This window comes from Centruroides vittatus, unplaced genomic scaffold, assembly GCF_030686945.1.
Source record: "Centruroides vittatus isolate TY-2023 unplaced genomic scaffold, ASM3068694v2 contig_799, whole genome shotgun sequence".
In the NCBI taxonomy this organism is placed as follows: Eukaryota; Metazoa; Arthropoda; class Arachnida; order Scorpiones; family Buthidae; genus Centruroides; species Centruroides vittatus.
In genome coordinates this window covers 1,865,691-1,884,775 of record NW_027122516.1, presented here as the reverse complement: position 1 = coordinate 1,884,775, position 19,085 = coordinate 1,865,691, and the positions used below count along the sequence as shown (strand labels likewise).

The 19,085-nt window shown below is 32.6% G+C and overlaps 1 protein-coding gene across 1 annotated transcript in view; it reads left to right on the top strand.

Moving 5' to 3' along the window:
- Window positions 1-19,085, top strand: part of LOC136981900 (succinyl-CoA:3-ketoacid coenzyme A transferase 1, mitochondrial-like) — a 156,736-nt gene that overhangs the window by 10,035 nt on the left and 127,616 nt on the right. The window contains exons 3-4 of the mRNA XM_067278283.1: window positions 7,962-8,095; window positions 14,907-14,999. Coding sequence (XP_067134384.1) covers window positions 7,962-8,095; window positions 14,907-14,999 — 227 coding nt within the window. The remainder of the gene's footprint in view (window positions 1-7,961; window positions 8,096-14,906; window positions 15,000-19,085) is intronic.

The window sequence follows — 19,085 nt, the reverse complement described above, 5'->3', positions numbered from 1 at the left end:
AATGCTGACTCCAATTCCAATTCTTTCCAAAATTATAGTCTTAAAGCTGGCAAGATAATAGAGCTAGTGGAACTGAGTTGACCGCCACTTGTACGCAGACAAAGAAAACTGCTTCGGGAAAACACGTGCATCTTTCGGTTGGATACGTACCGAAACATGGTGATTGTTTTCTTCCCGTGATAATGAACTACAGCTTTCTGCCACACAAAACTTCAAAAAATAACTGTTGTGTGGTCGGTTGTAGTGTTACCTATATTTACCTATATTACTGCGCTGTTAGGTACAAAGTTATGTTCGTTCCCGAATGAACAATACCCTGGGAGGAAAGAGAAATGGCTGGCTTCAATTTAATTCCTGTGGTTAATTATATAATGATGTGTTGCATTCTAACCAATCTTCTGTTATAAAACCTTAGTTGGCTCTATTTTAAATTTAGTTCTCTAATGTAAACTTTAGTAATTTTCTTTTATATTATTTTGTTAATCTGAAAGATATTAATTGCCATATGATGTGATATTTGAATTTAAGAAATCTGTGGAAGAAAGGAATAAGAAGCAAAATTAGTATTTTGAGAAAATGAAGGTTAAAGTTCTCCCTGTTAATACAATGCTATTTGCTACTGTTATGGTTCTTATTGAAGCTCCTCTATATATATGGTTAGTTATAAATTTCATTATTTACCATGCAATGGATATATAGTTTACTTCTTCCACGCCAACCTTTAAACTGTACAAAATTAAGAGTATAATAAATATCAGAATATTAATACTGCTCAGTCCTAATGATCTGCAGTCACTTCTCGAGTTATGACAAAAACTTTCATAAAAAAATTTTTAAAATGTATCAATATTTTATAGTTTTCGTCAAATATATATCATACATATATGTCTTGCACGCTTCTGACGATTGATTGCGTCATCTTTAGTTTTGTTGTACCCTTTGCGTGTGCTTGTGTAAGATGGCTAACTGTTTTGTTGTAAGTACAGTCACTTCTTGACTTATGTCCGAAGTTGCAGAACTGAACCCCGTCGTAAGTCGGGAAGTGACTGTATTGACTAATGCAGGCATTAATTTGACCATAAACTGCTGAATGTACTGTACGTATATATTATATATTATTTAAATATATACTTATAAATAATATATAAATTTATAATTTATCAAATTTCTATTTATTAAAATATATTTAGTGTTACATGTAACATACAAAATTCATATATTGCAAGAATGCTATTATTCCTCAATAACAATCAAATGAGCAAAATGTTAAAACAAAAGTAATGAACATGAAGTACTAAACTTTAAAATTATCACATTGAAAAATCGCTGATAAGATCATCATCATCAGAATCTTCCTCACTAGAATGCTTTTGTATGGTTGAAGCAGATGATGGTTTCCAAGTGTAATGTTTTATCATTGGTGCTTTTAAGTAGCTCCTTTGCTAATAACAGTGCTTCACAAGAATTGGTAAGAACTCGATTATGTAGTTTAGTTTTTATTAAATTTAATTGCAAAAAATACGTTTAACTGCTGAATGAGGAAGCAATAAAAGCATCTATTTACTGCCAAAGTAAACTAAAAAATATAGAAATATAGAATAAAAATGAATGTTTTGAAAGGTACTAAATTGAAAGGAAAGGTATTAGGATTTAATGAATAATACTAGGAAAATGGTGTTGGGTATCTTGGTACTGGAACAAGTAAAAAGGTACAAAAGTATTAGGTGGAACAACACTGGTGCTGGCTGTGTAGCCCCGATTTTGTTACTTGGCGTCGCCACTAGAGGCGCCTTGATCTAGTTTCGTTGTTCCTTCCACTAGCTCTATAATACTACCAAGTAGTTACTTGCATGGTTGCCTGGTCATTTTCATTCAAACATGTGGAATGCTTTCATAAATGTGCCAAATGATGTAAATTTATTCTGTTGCTATTTTTTACTCTGAAATGCTATAAGTTTAATTATTACATTAGAAATCACTGACACTTAATAGTATATTGAACAGATTTATTGTAAAATCTTAACTTTATTTAAAACTTAACAGTAATTGCATCATCAGTTTCTTGTTTGGTCTAATCAATCAAATACATGTAGATTGAGGCTTATTCACAAATAATGTGACACTCTGTTCAGATACAATCACACAAGGATAAAGCCACTCAATGTTTTAGAAGTTTTTTATTGAGGGACTTGGCCCAAAATGCATCTTTGACAAACTGACAGCAATAAAAAAACCTCTATACTAGAAGTTTTTTATTGCCAAACATCACATTATTTGTGAATAAACCTCAATCTTAATAACAAGTATACATGGATTTTGATACTCATTGAAGGATATACATGTAGACATTAAATAAGCTAAGCATAATAAATTCATTTTCAATAGTAAATATTTTGACAGCAGTTCGTGCAGAAATGTAGTCTGCTTCTAATTGTCATTATTGCTGACAGTAATTAATGGAGAATTTAATTTATGCTAAATGTAATCCCAAACAGGGATTGACAATGTGAAATAACTTTATTTTAGTAAACAAAATTAAATTTTTGAATATAATAATACTTGCATAAATGAGAACTCCATATAAAATCAGAAAAATAAATATGCTAGGCAATATTAAGAGTCCAGTTTTTTAATATGATTTAAACATTTTTCAGGGTGATTTGTCCCATCTTCAGAATCTGAACAGAATGGAACATTAGGATCAATAACACATTCTTTGTGTTATAAATGTCATATGTTGAGACTCTCATAACAGCACTACTACTGCTCTGTTCAAAAAAATTATTCACACATTGTGATGCTATTGATTATCTGTCATAGTTAAGTATTCAAAAATCCTTTTAAAATGAGTTCCAACATACAAATATTTGTTGAAAAGGTGGAATTTCAAATTGAAGAAAGAGCTGATAGAATATAATGATGATTCTAATGTTCCATTCTGTTCAGATTCTGAGAATGGGACCAGTTGTCCTGAAAAACATTTAAATCACATTAAAGAACTGAACTCCATAATATTGTGTAGTATACTTATTTCTCTGATAATAACACTTGATTGTTAATGATCATAATTTAAACAATTTTAATTAGGCCTATTACCTGAAATTAAAAGTTTAATTTTGTTATTAAATGTCAAAAAATCATTTTAAGAATTGGAAATCATTGCATAAATTTTTCTCAATTCCAATACCAATTCTGACTACTGAAAAATGCTCAATTTTTTTAATTAATTGCCTCATTACTGATAACAATGTACCTTCTTCTAGTATCATTATCTTCCATACTATTCCATAGGATACACCCAACTGCTGTGCACTGTACTGTACATGTAGTACTGGAGTCTACAGTATTATTCACACATACACAATATACAGGGTGTTTCAAAACTATATGACAAATATAAAGGCAGGTAGAGGAGATCTAAATAAGCAGATTTCGTAAATGAATGTGGGTGCGGAAATGCAGCGAGAGGGCACTGTTGAGTTCGGTGGATGAAAGCACTTCACTGGCTTGAATCGTCATTCCCCACATGGATTTTGAGCAACATGCATTGTTACACCAATATGGAGCTTGCCAACATGCATTTCATGTATGGGTCTGTGCAAGGAAATGGAATGGCTGCTCACTTCAGCAGGATCGTCAGGAATCACCTGGACGCTGCCTACGGCCAGCATTGGATAGGACGGGGTGGATCTGTTCCTTGGCCATCACACTCCCCAGATTTGACGTGCTTGGATTTCTTCTTTTGGGGTCACATTAAGAGCATGGTGTACGATAGTCTCATAACATTTGAAGAAGATCTTGTTGCCCGATTGTCTGTTGCTGCTGGAAATGTGTGTGACATGCCTTACGTTTTTACTAATGTACTGTACGCCAATCCATGCGCTGCCACTGTGAATCTTGTATTGCTGTTGGTGGTTGCTCTTTCGAGCAGCTATTGTAAACTTCTTGATAAATAAATTGTTGCTTTCCTCTGTCTTTACTTGTCTTTTCGCTTACCTGTTGTTAATACTGTCTTACATGCTAGCTAGGGATTGCAATTGCTGGATCCAGCGTATTCTTTGGCCTGCTGGATCCAGCGCTGCGGATTCGCAAATACTCAATTAACTTTTTAAATAATGGCGCAAAAGTCTACGTTGTCAATGTTGCCGCTTTGCTAACTACTAGACTGCTGCTAATTACTTACTACTTTACTAACACTTATAATTAAATTACTTATAAATAAACTATACCTTTATCAATCCAGCAAAATTTAATAAAATAGTAACGTATTCAATCGCTTTTAACGATCTTCCTCAGTTACAAAAAAATACAACACTAACTATAGAACATAAAATGTGTTCGGAATAAATATAAAAAGAATAGTGCTTAATTACATCCCATTTTTAAACTAGATACATAGATGTACTTCCAGGTCTAATAATTTTTGCATTGTATACCGACATAATCCCACTGTTTTCAAACTTTTAAGAAACGATAAAAAGAAAGAGGATCGGAATTCAACAACGGGTATATATTTGGTGCCTTTACACGACCAACGTTTCAATTCCAAGCTTGTTTATGTGGGTGCAACGATGCACAGTTTCAAACAAAAGGCTCAAGAGCACAAATATACAATCAGTAAGAACTTTGACAACACTGCGCTGGCATCATACGCAAGACAGAAGGATGTTAACGTCCAATGGGATCAAGCGGCAATTATAAAAACGACGACGAATAGGCAAACGGTCAAACATCTTGAGAGATTGGAAATCTGCAAGGTGCACATGACAACTGGTTATATAAACCATAGAGATGCAGACTCATTGTCTATCGCGTAGAGATCCTTTTACATTAATTAATGTTATTAAAGGACAATGCTGGTTTTGTTGTCATATCTTATATTTTTTTTTGTTTTTCGATATTTATTTTGTTTATTTATCTATATTTTGTCCGCTTAGGCATTTTCCGTTAATTTTTATATTTATTCTGAACACATTTTATGTTCTATATTTAATGTTCTACTTTTTTGTAACTGAGGAAGATTGTTAAAAACGATTGAAAACGTTATTATTTTATTAAATTTTGCTGAATTGATAAAGATGTAGTTTATTTAACTTATTCTTCTTCCAGTACATAGTTTTTATATACTTATAAATAACTACAGACTGATATGTAGAGCCTATATAAGAAAACTGGTAAGACTGATAGCCACTTAGCCACTGATTATCCGTCCTTACATTATTATAATATAATATATTAATATAAATTAATTAGTAGAATTACCTTTGCTATTATTTAACTTAAAGATTACATTATAATCTAACTAAACATTTAAAGTTAATTATCTCTATCTCAAGTGTTAAATCGAACCAAAGTTAAGTTTACTACCTAAATGTGTAAGAAGTTTTACTGATTTATAGTGACCAGTCTAAGTAATAAAAGTTTCTTAAGTATTTTAAAAGAATGTTTTATTTCTTTAAAAAGCACCATAAATTGCTGGATAGATAGATAGACAGATAACACTTTATTGCACCAAAAATACATCTGCACTGGATCAGCTGGAATGATTTCAATCCAGCAAAAATCCAGCTGGATTGAAAACACTGCTGGATTGCAATCCCTAGTGCTAGCACTTCAACTCTGCATTTCTGCACCCGCATTCATTTACGAAATCTGCTTATTTAGGTCCCCTCTATCTGCCTTTACATTTCTGACATATAGTTTTGAAACACCCTATATACAGTATAATGAAGAAAAGTGACTGTCTAAATAAAAGTCATTAGCTGACAATCAGTCATTTTTCTGGATTATATTGAATTAAAAACTATTTTAAAATAATAGTATACAAATAATTTTATTTTGTTTAAAAATAAAAGTTCAATAAAACTGTGACTAGATGATGTATATTATTTAAAACTAAGACATTGCATGACTTAGTATTGAGGCAGAGTTGGAAAGAAAGAAGTGATTCCTGTACTTTATAGGCACAGAAGAGGCTATCCTTGTATCTGCCAGCCATGGGAGACACAATTCTTGCACTGACCGGGTACAGAGAGATGATCCTTACACTTGCTGACATGGAAGGCAATCCAAGAACAAAGCAATTGCCATCGATTGCTTTGTTCTTGTGTTTTGTTCATATTTTTCACCTATTTTTCATTAGGCACACACAGTGCTATTTTTATTTTTGACTCCTAGGTTTAAATTTCATTAAGCATGCTCAGTTACATCAGCAGGCATGGACATTGTCACTTTAATACTTCTGTATATCGAAAACGAAGTCATGGACTCCTACTTTTTATATTTAAATGGATCCTCATTACATTTTTGAATTCCTTATCACAATTAAAGGAAAACAGCAAAGTTTTATCAAAATCGGTCCATTAAATTTTCAGAATGAACTCAATTCTATAAGCCCATAGAAGATGTGCTAGCAACCATGAAATATCACACGACATCACTTTGTCGTGCACACTCATGCCATGATCTTATATCTCGAAAATGAAGACATGGATCCCCATTTTTTATTACATTTTTGGATTCTTCATTGCAATTAATGGAAAATGGTAAAGTTTAATCAAAATTGATCAAACAGATTTTGAGAACGAACACAATTCTGTAAACCATATAGAAGAGGCTTCACTAATGCTCTGTCTCAGTTAATAATAATTAAAATTTTTGAATAGTAATTTCATTCAAAATTCACAAGAAAACCTTTGTTTGCAACAAAAACAATTTAATTACAAACATTTTTAACCTTTTTTAAAGGCCATCTAGTAATCTAATTTATATATTCAATAGACTTTAAATGTTTCAAATCTTTCTCACCTAAAGATGGCCTTTAAATAAGATCAAAAGTGTGTGAGAATCGGGATTTGTTTAATTAATTTAGCATGGAAAATGCATTAAATTTTTATAAGTTGTTTATATGAAGGGAAGTTTTATTCATCATTTTTGGAGAAAAAAGAAATCAACTTCCTTTCTCACATGGCCTTATCTCTTTTTTCAAATGGCCATATGTCAGTTTACCCTCTTTGCACTTGACACATATCCCGTGTGTATCTTGGATGCTATTGGTCAGAGAAGGGGTTAAAAAGGGAGATTTTCTCACTATTCAGGGTAGTTCATCGTAATTGATATTGCCACATAGATGCCGGTAGTTCTCGAAGACCCTGAGATGCCATAGGAAGCAGTTGACGACAAGATGTAATTGTCACATAACTCCAGGCAGTCCGCTGCCATAAAAACAGTCTCTGACACAATATTATAACTTTGTACACTCATAACTAGAAGACAGTCCCACATTCATCCTCCACCTCCTGTAATTCTCTGACTACTGAGAAGTTGACGAATACTACAATAAGTGAGGTAGTATAATTTGTGAATTGTAAGTTTTCTCTCTCGTGACTAGAGTAGATTAGGAATAATATTCTTGTAGTATTATATTGTAGTATTTTTACTTTTCTTTTATTAAATCTTGTTTTTTGTTAAATATGGTCTCATTACTAAGTTATTATAGTAATTATTATTGTAGTAACTCATTACTACAACTTCAGATTTCGATTTAAGTGCGTGCTGCAATTTCCCACTCATCATCATTGAATAGCCCTCCTAAAGACTTATTTACTTTTAAGATATAAACATAAATGTGTGATAGGGTACGAATCCCTATCTGGTTTCAGGAGCCTGACAATGGAGAGGATGATCTCGGGATTGCCTATCTCTACATTTTCATTTAACAACCACATAAATTGCCATCCTACATCGCTTTGGATGGGATTTACCATCCTGTAGCCAAGTAAGCAGTATCAAGAGTTTAACAGACTCAGTACCCCTGGTTATCCTCACAAGTGTTTGCAAATTAAGATAGTTTAATGGAATTATAAGGTATAATTTAATGATGATTAATTTAATCAATTTTGGAACTCTGAAGTCAATTACCATAGATTAATATAATTATAATAGAAGTATATTATTTGCAGGTTTTGGATTATGTGGAATACCAGAAAATCTGATTAATGCATTAGTTGAATCAAATATAAAAGATTTAACTGCTGTTAGTAATAATGCAGGTGTTGATAATTTTGGTTTGGGATTACTTTTGCAGACAAAACAGGTATTTCTGTTTATTTATTTATCTCATTCAAAGTATATTATTATTATTGTAATTTAATTTAAAAGAGTATTTCTGCACAATTACCATAATACTTTTCCCTCAAAGAACAATTACCTTTAAAATCTGACATACATCCATGCATGATGTATGACGAACAGTAGGTTTTTGATTCAACAGATTCTGATTTGATGGAAATAAATTTTTTCATATGGGAAAAATTTAGAACCTTTCTTTTTATTCACAAGTAGAGCATACCAAAAGATTGTGTCTATGGTTTAATTTGAAGGAAAAATTTTTCCCTTCTTCATTTCATATACCCACCTCTACAGAAATGTAATTATCTCAACCAGACATAGCTTCTTTGCTCTCTTATCAAACTCTTGGGTGTTAAATTTTTACAATTTTGTAAAACTACAAATTTGATTTTACAAACTTGAGTTCTTGAAAATGCCACTCTCATCAGAAAAGTCTAACAAATAGAGCATATTAGAACCCTTGAAGCTCTTGAAATTTTCAAATATGAAATGATTGGAGTGTGTGCTAACTTCAAAGAAGAAAAGAACATATCATATGTTTGGCAATTCTTTTATGATAGCCTACACTCAGCTCTGACATAACATGTTACCACTATTTGACAGCTGTTACTTATCAATGTTATTGAAGTGTACACTATTTCTCTTGTACTTTAAAGGATAGTTTTTAAATAGTAAGTGCATTGTAATAATGTTTATAAATTTTATATACAATAGACCCCCCTATAACACGGGTTCATATAACACGGATTCGTATAACATGGCGAAAAAATTGCTATCGTGTTCGTATAACATGTTAAAAGAGACTCGTATAACACGGTAAAACATCATCGCCGACTTGTATCGCGACAGGATTGGTCGAATCTGGACCAATAGCAGATATTGTACAAACCGTTGAGTTTAAATGAGCAGCGGACTTACTAAAAACCATTTAATATTCAATGGCCATAAAAATTATATTTTTATTAATGATGTCTCCAAAGTTAAGTTATTTTTCTGCGAAAAATTCGCTGATCAGGAAACACGCGCTTGTCGTTCGACAAGCCGCTCCACGACAAAAACAAGCTTAAGCAATGGCGTCGTCGAACGGTGCACACTTGGTAAGTAATCCTACAATTTTTTGTTTATAGCATAGTTTATATGGATTATTCCCAAAAAATTATACATGATTTGGAAATGTTGAGTTAAATTAGTTTAGAATTGATTAATTTTATGGAAGAAAACTTTTCAAACAGCCGTAGCCCCTAAACTGCACACGTGCCGGGCTGTGATTGGCTCATGTATTTAAGTGACTCATACAACACAGATTCATATAACATGGAACGTATCTACCGTGTTATAGGGGGGTCTACTGTATATATTTGTTTCAAATGTTTTTCTGTCCTTTTTGTAATGTGTCATTGTTCTTTATTACATTCCAATTTTGGAATATCAAAGAGACCTGAAGATGATTTTAGCAATAGATTGAGAACATTTCTCTGAAAATTAAGTATATTAAAGTTCTTTACTGGTGATTTAAAGTTTTTGTGGTGTGTTGTTATCATTTACATCAGGGATGAGCAACACGCGGCCCGCGGGCCGCTTGCGGCTCGCCAAGCATTTCTAAAATTGAATTTATTTTATCGACTTTCTCCCGTTAATATATTGTTATAAAATTAATTATAATAAAATGGTAGTACATACTAAACCAAAACAATTTTTTGTGACGAGTTACTCACTTGTCGGTGACTTGTTTAAACATGCAATACGAACGCGCTGCATCTGTGCTTGTTTGTGTTTGCTTCTGTCACACAATCAGTCAGACTGGTAAGCTGTTAACTAGCAATTTTAGCAATTCTTGTGTTTCTTGAAAGGCGTGAGTGCTATATTATTGTCAAAAAGGTAATTTTAGAGTTTTTTTTATTCAAAATTAAGTTTTCCTACAATTTTTTTTTAACTTTCAAATTTTTAATCCATAATAGCATGTCGGAAAAGCAAACAAAAAAACGGAAGGTTGCGGATGAGCACAGGCATTTCCAAGAAAAGTGAAAATTTGATTATTTTTTCACTTTCGTCAAAGATAAAGCTGTATGCTTAATATGCTCAGAGACTGTGTCGACATTAAAAGAATATACAGTCAAACCTGTTTTTATGCGGTCTTTTTTTGTGCGATTTTTTATTTGTGCGGTATAGTTGGCAACTAGTCTCGTGCGATTTGTCATGTCTCACGTTGACTTATTATAGCTAAATAAACTTATTATAGCATAAATGAACTTATTATAGTAATATTATTGCATGAATATGCGAAAAATGAAATAATTTATTTTTAAGTCAACAAAACACCACCTGGACAAAAATATGTAAAACAGACGTAGATCAGACGATGCAGTCAAGTGCTGACATCTGTTGTCAATAAATTCTATTTCGTACGGTTTTGAGTTATTTTCTATGTGAGACTTTTTTTATGCGGTCCCTATTCACCGCATAAAAAAAAATATTTTTTTAATTGTGTTGCGAAAACTATTTTTTATAACCACTCATGAAGTTTCGTGCGATTTTTTTTTATGCGTTATTTTTTATGCGGTCCCTATCCACCGCATAAAAACAGGTTTGACTGTAACATAAAAAGGCATTACGATACAAAACATGAACAACAATATAAAAACTTAACAGGACAACTCCAGATAGATAAGTTTAATCAAATGGAGAAAAACTTGGGAAATCAACAGGCTATTTTTAAAAATCAAGCTATTTTATCAAATACGGCAGTAAAGGCTAGTTTTGTTGTCAGTCAAATACTGGCAAAAGAAAATGAAACCCTTTGCGGATGGAGAGATGATAAAAGAATGTCTGACTGCTGTTGCAGAAATAGCATTTCCTGATAAAATAAATATTATTTCAAACATTAGTTTATCAAGATTCACCATTGCAAGGAGAATTGAAGACTTGTCCGAGAACATAGCAACAACGCTTCGTGAACGCATTGCAAAATTCAAATACTGTTCTTTGGCACTTGATGAGAGTTGCGATATTAGCGATACAGCACAACTGGCTATATTTATATGTGGTATTGATAGCAAATTTAATATTACCGAAGAATTGTGTTCACTGATTCCAATGCAAGGGACTACAACCGGCAAAGACCTGTACGATGAACTAAAGTCTGTTGGAAAATTTTTCAATTTCATTAGAAAAGATTATTGGTATAGCGACAGATGGAGCACGAGCAATGTCAAGCATGGAGGTAGGAGTATCGGGAAGGCTATTTCAAGACATTAAGAAGGTCACAAGAAGGGAAATATTCGTTAACCACTGCATAATTCACCAGGAAAATGTGTGTGCGAAAAGATTGAGTTTGCCAAATGTCACAGTACCAATAATTAAACTAATCAATTTTATAAAGTCGCGTGCGTTAAATCATCGTGAATTTAAAGAATTCCCGAAAGATTTAGAAACTGAATATGGTGACGTGGTTTTTAATACCGAAGTACGTTGGCTTAATAGAGGTGCAATGCTAAAAAGAGTATACAACTTAAAAAGCGAAATACAATTGTTCTTGGATATGAAGGGATATGACTTTCCTCATTTTGGTAATAAAGAATGGATGTGCGATTTTGGGTTTTTTATCGACATGACTCAGCATCTCAATGATCTTAATGTGGAACTTCAAGGCAAAGGACAGTTTATTCACAATTTGTATGATAAAATTCAGGGTTTTGAGCACAAATTAAAATTGTGGAAACAGCATCTTTTGCAGAATAATGTGTCTCACTTTCCACATTTAGAAAAAGAAAACGTTACTACTTCTCAAAAATACGCACAATATATAGACATTTTAATCAACAAATTTCAATTATGATTCCAAATGTTCAAAGCTGAGAAGACAGCGGTTTCCATGAAAATGTTTTCCTCACCATTTAATATCGATGTGGATAGAGTTCCCGAAGACTTTCAAATGGAAGTGATTGACATGCAGAATAATACCGATTTAAAAAATGTATTTTTCTCAGTAAACATCGAAAATTTTTATAAATCTTACGTGAGCCCTGAGAAATTTCCGCTTTTGACGAAAAATGCAAAGCAAATGATGTCTCTGTTCGGAAGTACGTATGTCTGCGAACAATTATTTTCAACCATGAAATTAATCAAAAATGACCACCGATCAAGACTGAGTGATGCATGATTAGAAAGCTGCGTACGTGTAGCTACCTCATCAATTCCGGCTGATATTGATCAACTTGTATCGAAAAAACAGTGCCAAATTTCTCATTAAAAATTTCAAGTAAATTAGTTTTTCTGTTCTTTTCTTGTTTGTTTTTATTTTGCATTAAAATTTGTATATGAAATCTTTACTTTTTTTTTAAATTTTATATTTTTTTATTCTAATGTTTATTATAAAAATAAAGTTTTGTAAATTATTAATAAGTGTTACTTTATGTGCAGCCTGTCAAAAAATTTTAAAATTTAAATTGGCCCATTGATTAAAAAGGTTGCTCACCCCTGATTTACATCAATCCAGATGTAGAAGTTGAATTCTGATTATACACAACTAAAAAGTTGATTTGTAAGATTCAGATTTCTACATGCACATTTCTCCTACACATGCATATTTTTTACATTAAATGTTATGATGTTAAAACTTGATATAAACAATGATTTGGTCTAAGTGGATTAAATTAAGGTTTCTGATAATGCATATTTTGTATGTATTTTTAAAAATGCCTATAAAATATGTGTTTATGCTCAGGAACAAAAATAAATTATGTATGCACTTTAACCTTCAAATTTTATTGTATATTACCAAAACTTTTAACATGCATAATGCATACTTCAGGCATTTTAACATGAGCATTTTTATGTGCATATATTGTGATTTTAAATGCTTATAAATTTGGCCTTGTTTATAAGTGTTATTCTGTAATCATCATTTGACAATCTCTAAATTGCATGAATATTTTTCTACAGATACTGTACAAAGTGCATATAGTCAGCAACTGTTTTGTTTTGCTTTTCAATAGTGCTCTTTTCTTTTACTTTGCTTACCTATTGCTGCCAGTACTTCTAGACAGCAATCTTTAGCAATGCTTAAGATAAACATATCTAGATGATTTCTCCCTGAACCAGAAACCCAGTAGTGAAGTCCTTCCCCAAACTCCGTTTTGTTGAGTTGGGTTCTGGGTGTATCACGATCCAATAGTTGATTCAGGTTTGATGAAAGCACACCTCCACACTCAAATTATATACCATATTTTATGGATTATAAGATGCATTTTTTTCTTCGAAAAATTGCCTCCAAAATTCAGGTGCGTCTTATAGTTTGTAGCGTTTTATAGTCCATAAAATACGGTACTATTTACAGTTTATTTACAATAGGTAGAATGTACAAGTTTGAAAACAATATTTACGAGATAACAACAGGTGGTGTCTTACATAATGGATTAATTATCCGGAACTACACAACTTTAGAGAGACCTAGTCACTTGGGAGTTGGCTCAGCTGCGTGGCCATCCTGTCTCTACACCGGCGGTTCCCACCCTTTTTTTGACCAGGGACCACTTTGATTTCATTGTTGTTAGCAGGGACCACAAGGTTTAAGAAAAATAAACTGTGTTAATCTAAAAATAAACTTTAATCAAAACTATTAACATAAGTAATCATTAGACTCAAAAGTAACATGCTTTAACAGTACTATTATAATAGAAAACATAACATTTTTAGTAAAAATTAAATTCACTTTGTATCAATGTGGGAATAATAATTTAAAATGAATAAAAGTTTTAAATCTTTTGCGGACCATATTTTAGCTCTTGCGGACCACTGGTTGGGAACCGCTGCTCTACACTAACCCTTCCCAGAGGAATTTGTAAGAGGAGAACACTCTCTCTACACCTTGCGGGCTTCCAAAGTGTCAGAGACCACCACGTACTTGGTCTCTCGCCCTTCTCTCCTTTCCTCTCTCTCGTCTTACTATTTACTTACTATGGACGACAACTTCAAACCAATCACGATTCTTCCTTTCATCGGAAGCTTTCCAAAACGTTGGCTGTTCTCCTGACGAAACAAGCTCACCATAACGTCGGTCACTTGTTTGCATTTTTTCTAGCAAGCTAACATGTGGTAAACACATTGCCCCAGCTCACACAAGTCCAATAAACAAAGACGGTGCTCCTTTTGTTTCCCCACCTGTTTACAAATACAACACCAGGTGGGACCAATTCACAAGGTCGTGTCACTTTTGTCCCTACTCTGTTAAAAGCAATCCTTTACACCAGTGGAGAGTTACTTAGTGGTGCCCTTTTGTATTTCATGTACAGAGTGGCCATAATTAAAGTTTTTTTATTCAGAGCACTGTAACAGTAACCAATAAGCATATTGACACCAGAATTTGTATACAGACTATGCAAAATATGCAGAAAATAATTTTATTTTGAAAACTTATGTCGGGGATGTTTTACAGGAAAATACACAAAACAAAACGCCAAAAGCATGGGAAAAATGCATCTATTCATTCTGCACCTTCGTATTCTTTCATATTTGTATGCCAACATTCTTTACATCAGTAAACACTGCAGAGAGTGTTTACTGATGTAAGGAATGTTGGCATACAAATATGAAAGAATACGAAGGTGCAGAATGCTGCTCAATGTGTGTTCCATTGCTCAGTTATAAAATTTCAAGACTAAACAGTGCATTTTATTTCTGTGTGTTTGTGTGTATTCTAGATTTCTCTAACTTATGTTTATTAATTATTTTATTTGAGAATATATTTGTATTGAAATTCTAATTTTATTTTGCAATAGATTAAAAGAATGATTTCTTCTTATGTGGGGGAAAATGAAGAATTTGAAAAGCAATATTTATCTGGAGAATTGGAATTAGAATTTGTTCCTCAGGTAAGAAATATATAAGTACAATTTGGTATTAAATCATAAATTATTTTTACAAATTTTAAACTTTTATATGATCAATTATAAAAAAAACATTAAAATGCATAAATTTATAAAGTATCCATTTACACTCAAACCTGTTTTTGTGCGGTCTTTTTTTGTACAATTTTTTATACGTGCAATGTGTTTTGTGCAATTATTTTTGTGCAGTATACCAATTTGATTGAAATTCATATACTGCACACAAAACAAATCGCACAAATAAAAAATCGCACAAAAATAGACCGCACAAAAACAGGTTTGACTGTATAATATATTTTTATGAGGCATTGAAGATAATATAACTTTTTTAAAATCATTTTGAAATTGAAAATTTTTAAACAGTATTACTTACTGTAGATTCAGAATATAACAAAATAGATAAACATGTTAATTATTATTTATAAGTTTTAAATATTTTTAATTTAACTTTTCCCTTCTAATTAAAATGCTATTTCTAATTATCTATTATCTTTTATTATCTATTAAGTACAAAAATATAAATACAGTGAAACTTGCTAATGCCGTGATACTCAACCTGTGGCCCGCTGAGCTTTTGTGAGTGGCCCGGACGTGACCCATAAATAATGCAGTCAAACTATAAATTTTGAAATTTTTGCGGCAAAAAATAGATTTGGTTACTTCGCCCACACTGCTAAGTTCCTTTTATCCTTTCTGTAAAAAAAGTGCCCAAATGTTACGTTGTTCACATCAGCATATCTGAGTGAAATGTCATACTCAAAAATGAAATATGCAAAGAACATATATATAGAAATCGGCTTACTGATTCACACCTGGATGCCGTTTTATGAGTATCATGCAGCAGTTACAAGCCTAATTTAAATGAAATTGTGAAAAAGTGTTTGCAATATCAACAGTCACACTAAATTTCTAGGGTGAGTGAGAAATTATATAAGTTTTTTATTATAATCGTTATGTTGTGGCCCGCGTGTAATAGCTATCATGTGTATGTGGCCCGAGAAAAAAAAAAGGTTGAGTAACACTGTGCTAATGGGTAACTAAAGAGATCAGCTCAAAGTGGTCACCTTATGCAGAAAGAGGGATGTAGGTGTTCTTGAATGAAATAACTTAAGTAGAAATAAGCAAAAGGTTTGATTATACGAAATTTATATAGAAATCCTAGACTGGATGTATATATGGACACTTCCAACAACAACACTTCCAAATGTAAAATCAAGTGAAAAAAACAAAAACATTTATTGAAGAACAAATGTTTTCAACCTTTACAAAGGCCAACTTCAGCTTCTTCTGGTAGAACACAAATCAAACATAAAAGGAATTTATATAAATTTGTTGTGTATGAACATTGTGTGCACAGGAATACAGTAATATATTACAAAATAAAAAATAAAAACAATTACAAAAGAAAACAACACATAAAAAGGTTAACTGCCTAAACCATACCTCAAAACAACTGGAGTGCTGATATATAATGATAAGAGATGAACATAATATATATGTTACTGCTAAAGCTTGAAAGCCGTTAATGTTTAGTAATCATTACCTAGCTAATCTCCAGATTAACTAGGGTGATCCATTAAAGTTTCAAAAATTGTTCCATTTCTCAAATTACCTAGGTAATGTGCAGATGATCTAGGTAATCTGCACATTACCTACTGGGCACTTGGTAAAGTGAAAATAAGATCTTTGCTGGAACAGCAGCAATATTTCTGCATACTTAAATTAACATAATGTTATGTATTTAATTTTCAATATCTAAAGAAACATGTTAATACAATCAAACAATCAACAAATTAGTTGATAGAATCAATCATCAATCTATTAAAAAACTGCAATACAAAATTCAAACGGTTTAAAATGTTATTACAATTAGGGAAATGAATTTGCAAAACATCTGATAAAATTGTGCTTACTTATTAGTGCAATCTAAAAATTGGTGACACTTTGAGTTACATAGCAATTGGTTTTTGTGACAAGCACACCTATTTGTGGTATATTTAGATTTGCAGTCACATTTTCTGAAACCTTGCCCAGTACCAAGGTATTGTTTTATTGCTGTTTGATGTAAAGATATTTCTACAGCAGGGACATCTTCTTTCATTAAAAATCTCTCTTTACAAACACTGAATTCAGATTTTGCATACAATTGTTTTAAAATACCCATTTTAGTACCAAGTTTATAAAAGCTAGCCTCTGTTTTACTAAGAACCACAGCTAAAATTGAGCGTGCATCAGTTTTTACTCTGTCCTCTTTGGGAAGTAGTAGGGAAAGGAAATGAGAGAAACAAACTTTTGAACTTTAACGATATGGAAACCGTTGATGTGCAGATTACCTAAGTAAAACGCGGAAATCTCTTAATTCTGCGTGTTAACGGATCAACCTAGTTAATCTGGAGATTAGCTAGGTAATGTACGCATTAACAGCTTTTGAGTTTTAGTGGTAACATATATACTAAGTCAGAACTGTTTACAAAACATTACTTATTTGCTAAATATGCTTGAGTACTTCCTCCATGCATGCAACATAGGAGCTGTGTCCCTGCTGTTGATAGCTGTTCCTCTAGAGATAGCCCTGTATATCTCCAGAGTCTCCAGGTATGTTAGACATGATGATGATGTGTTTTGATGTAGAAGGTGAGCTCTATCATAGTGAATCTCTACATCTGTCTCACAAAATTTTGGTCATAGGCTACACTCCAGGGTCCTATGTTTTGTTAACACACCTCTGATTGGAGTCATTCATATCCAAAAAGCCTCTGTTTTGGCTTCTGCATGACCTCACATCTTTGTGTTTGCTAAAGTGCACAAGGAAGGCACACAGATGAGACTTGTAGTGGATAAGACAGCCTCGCCCATCATCTACATCAAGAGGATTCTCAACCGTTTATCTCTAATCATTTCTTAAACTCCCCTTTTGTGGTTACTTCAGAGACTGTGCACTCTTACTCTGGGATCACAGGTGTTCTTTACAGTGTTTGACTATGTATATGTCTATGTATCCATCAATCAGAATTGGAACATGCTTTTGTGAGCTATGAGATTTTCTGTTTGCAAACATTGAGCAGTCTCACAAGTACCATCTTGTGAGACTGCTCAATATTTGCAATGTCCATCTTGGAGTTATCACATTTAATCTGTCATTCTTCATTCTTTACTTTTGAAGATGCTGTTTATCTCCAATCTAGGGAGTACCAATGGGAGAGTCCTATCTCAGGCACTTTGTGTGAACTGGTGGTTTCTTACTGTGTTCCCAGTATGACAATGACATTTTGATTATTTGGTCTAGTGGGAACCACTCTTCCACGACTTCCCGAAGGCCATCAATAACAACCCTTAGGCCGCGACTCCACTAGCAGTAAAATGGCCATAAAACCCCTCGCTGTAAAAGCTTTTAATCACATGACCTATTTGCATTTGCACTCTGATTGTGGTGGAGGTTTTTACGGCAACGGTGCTGCCCCAAGTGTCGAAAGTAAATACTTCTTTGCACGTGAATTGGTGAAAATGAAAGCATTGTAGCTTGATCGTTCATATTTGTCAGTGTATAAAATATTTTAAAATGGATCAGATACAAGCTGATATGATGTTTCAACTTTTTTCTGGACAATTTTTGTTGCTTTCTGCACTCATGAAACGAAAGCAATGCAAGCATCGTTTTTGGGTGAGGCCTTTATTTTGGAATAGAAGTTCCTTAGGTTATCATAATACACTTATGCGTGAACTTCGTTTTCAAGACCAGGAATATTATTATGAGTAAATAATAAATCAAAATTATCACAAAATCTTATAATGCATAAAAGTTTTATTAGTAGTAATGTGAATTTTGCTGATTGTTTTTTAAGAATGACACCTGATCTCTTTGAAGTGTTATTATGAGTAGAAAATCATATAAGCAAGCAAAATACACATTTCAGAGAAGCAATTTCAGCAAGAGAAGCTTATGACTGACTAGCGTAATCTGTTTTAATTAGTTTAAAAGTTCATTTTATCATGTATTTCTCCAGATTTTTAGCATCAGGGGAAACACAGAAGTTTGTCATTTGTCTTTAGAGTTGGAAGACAAACAATAGC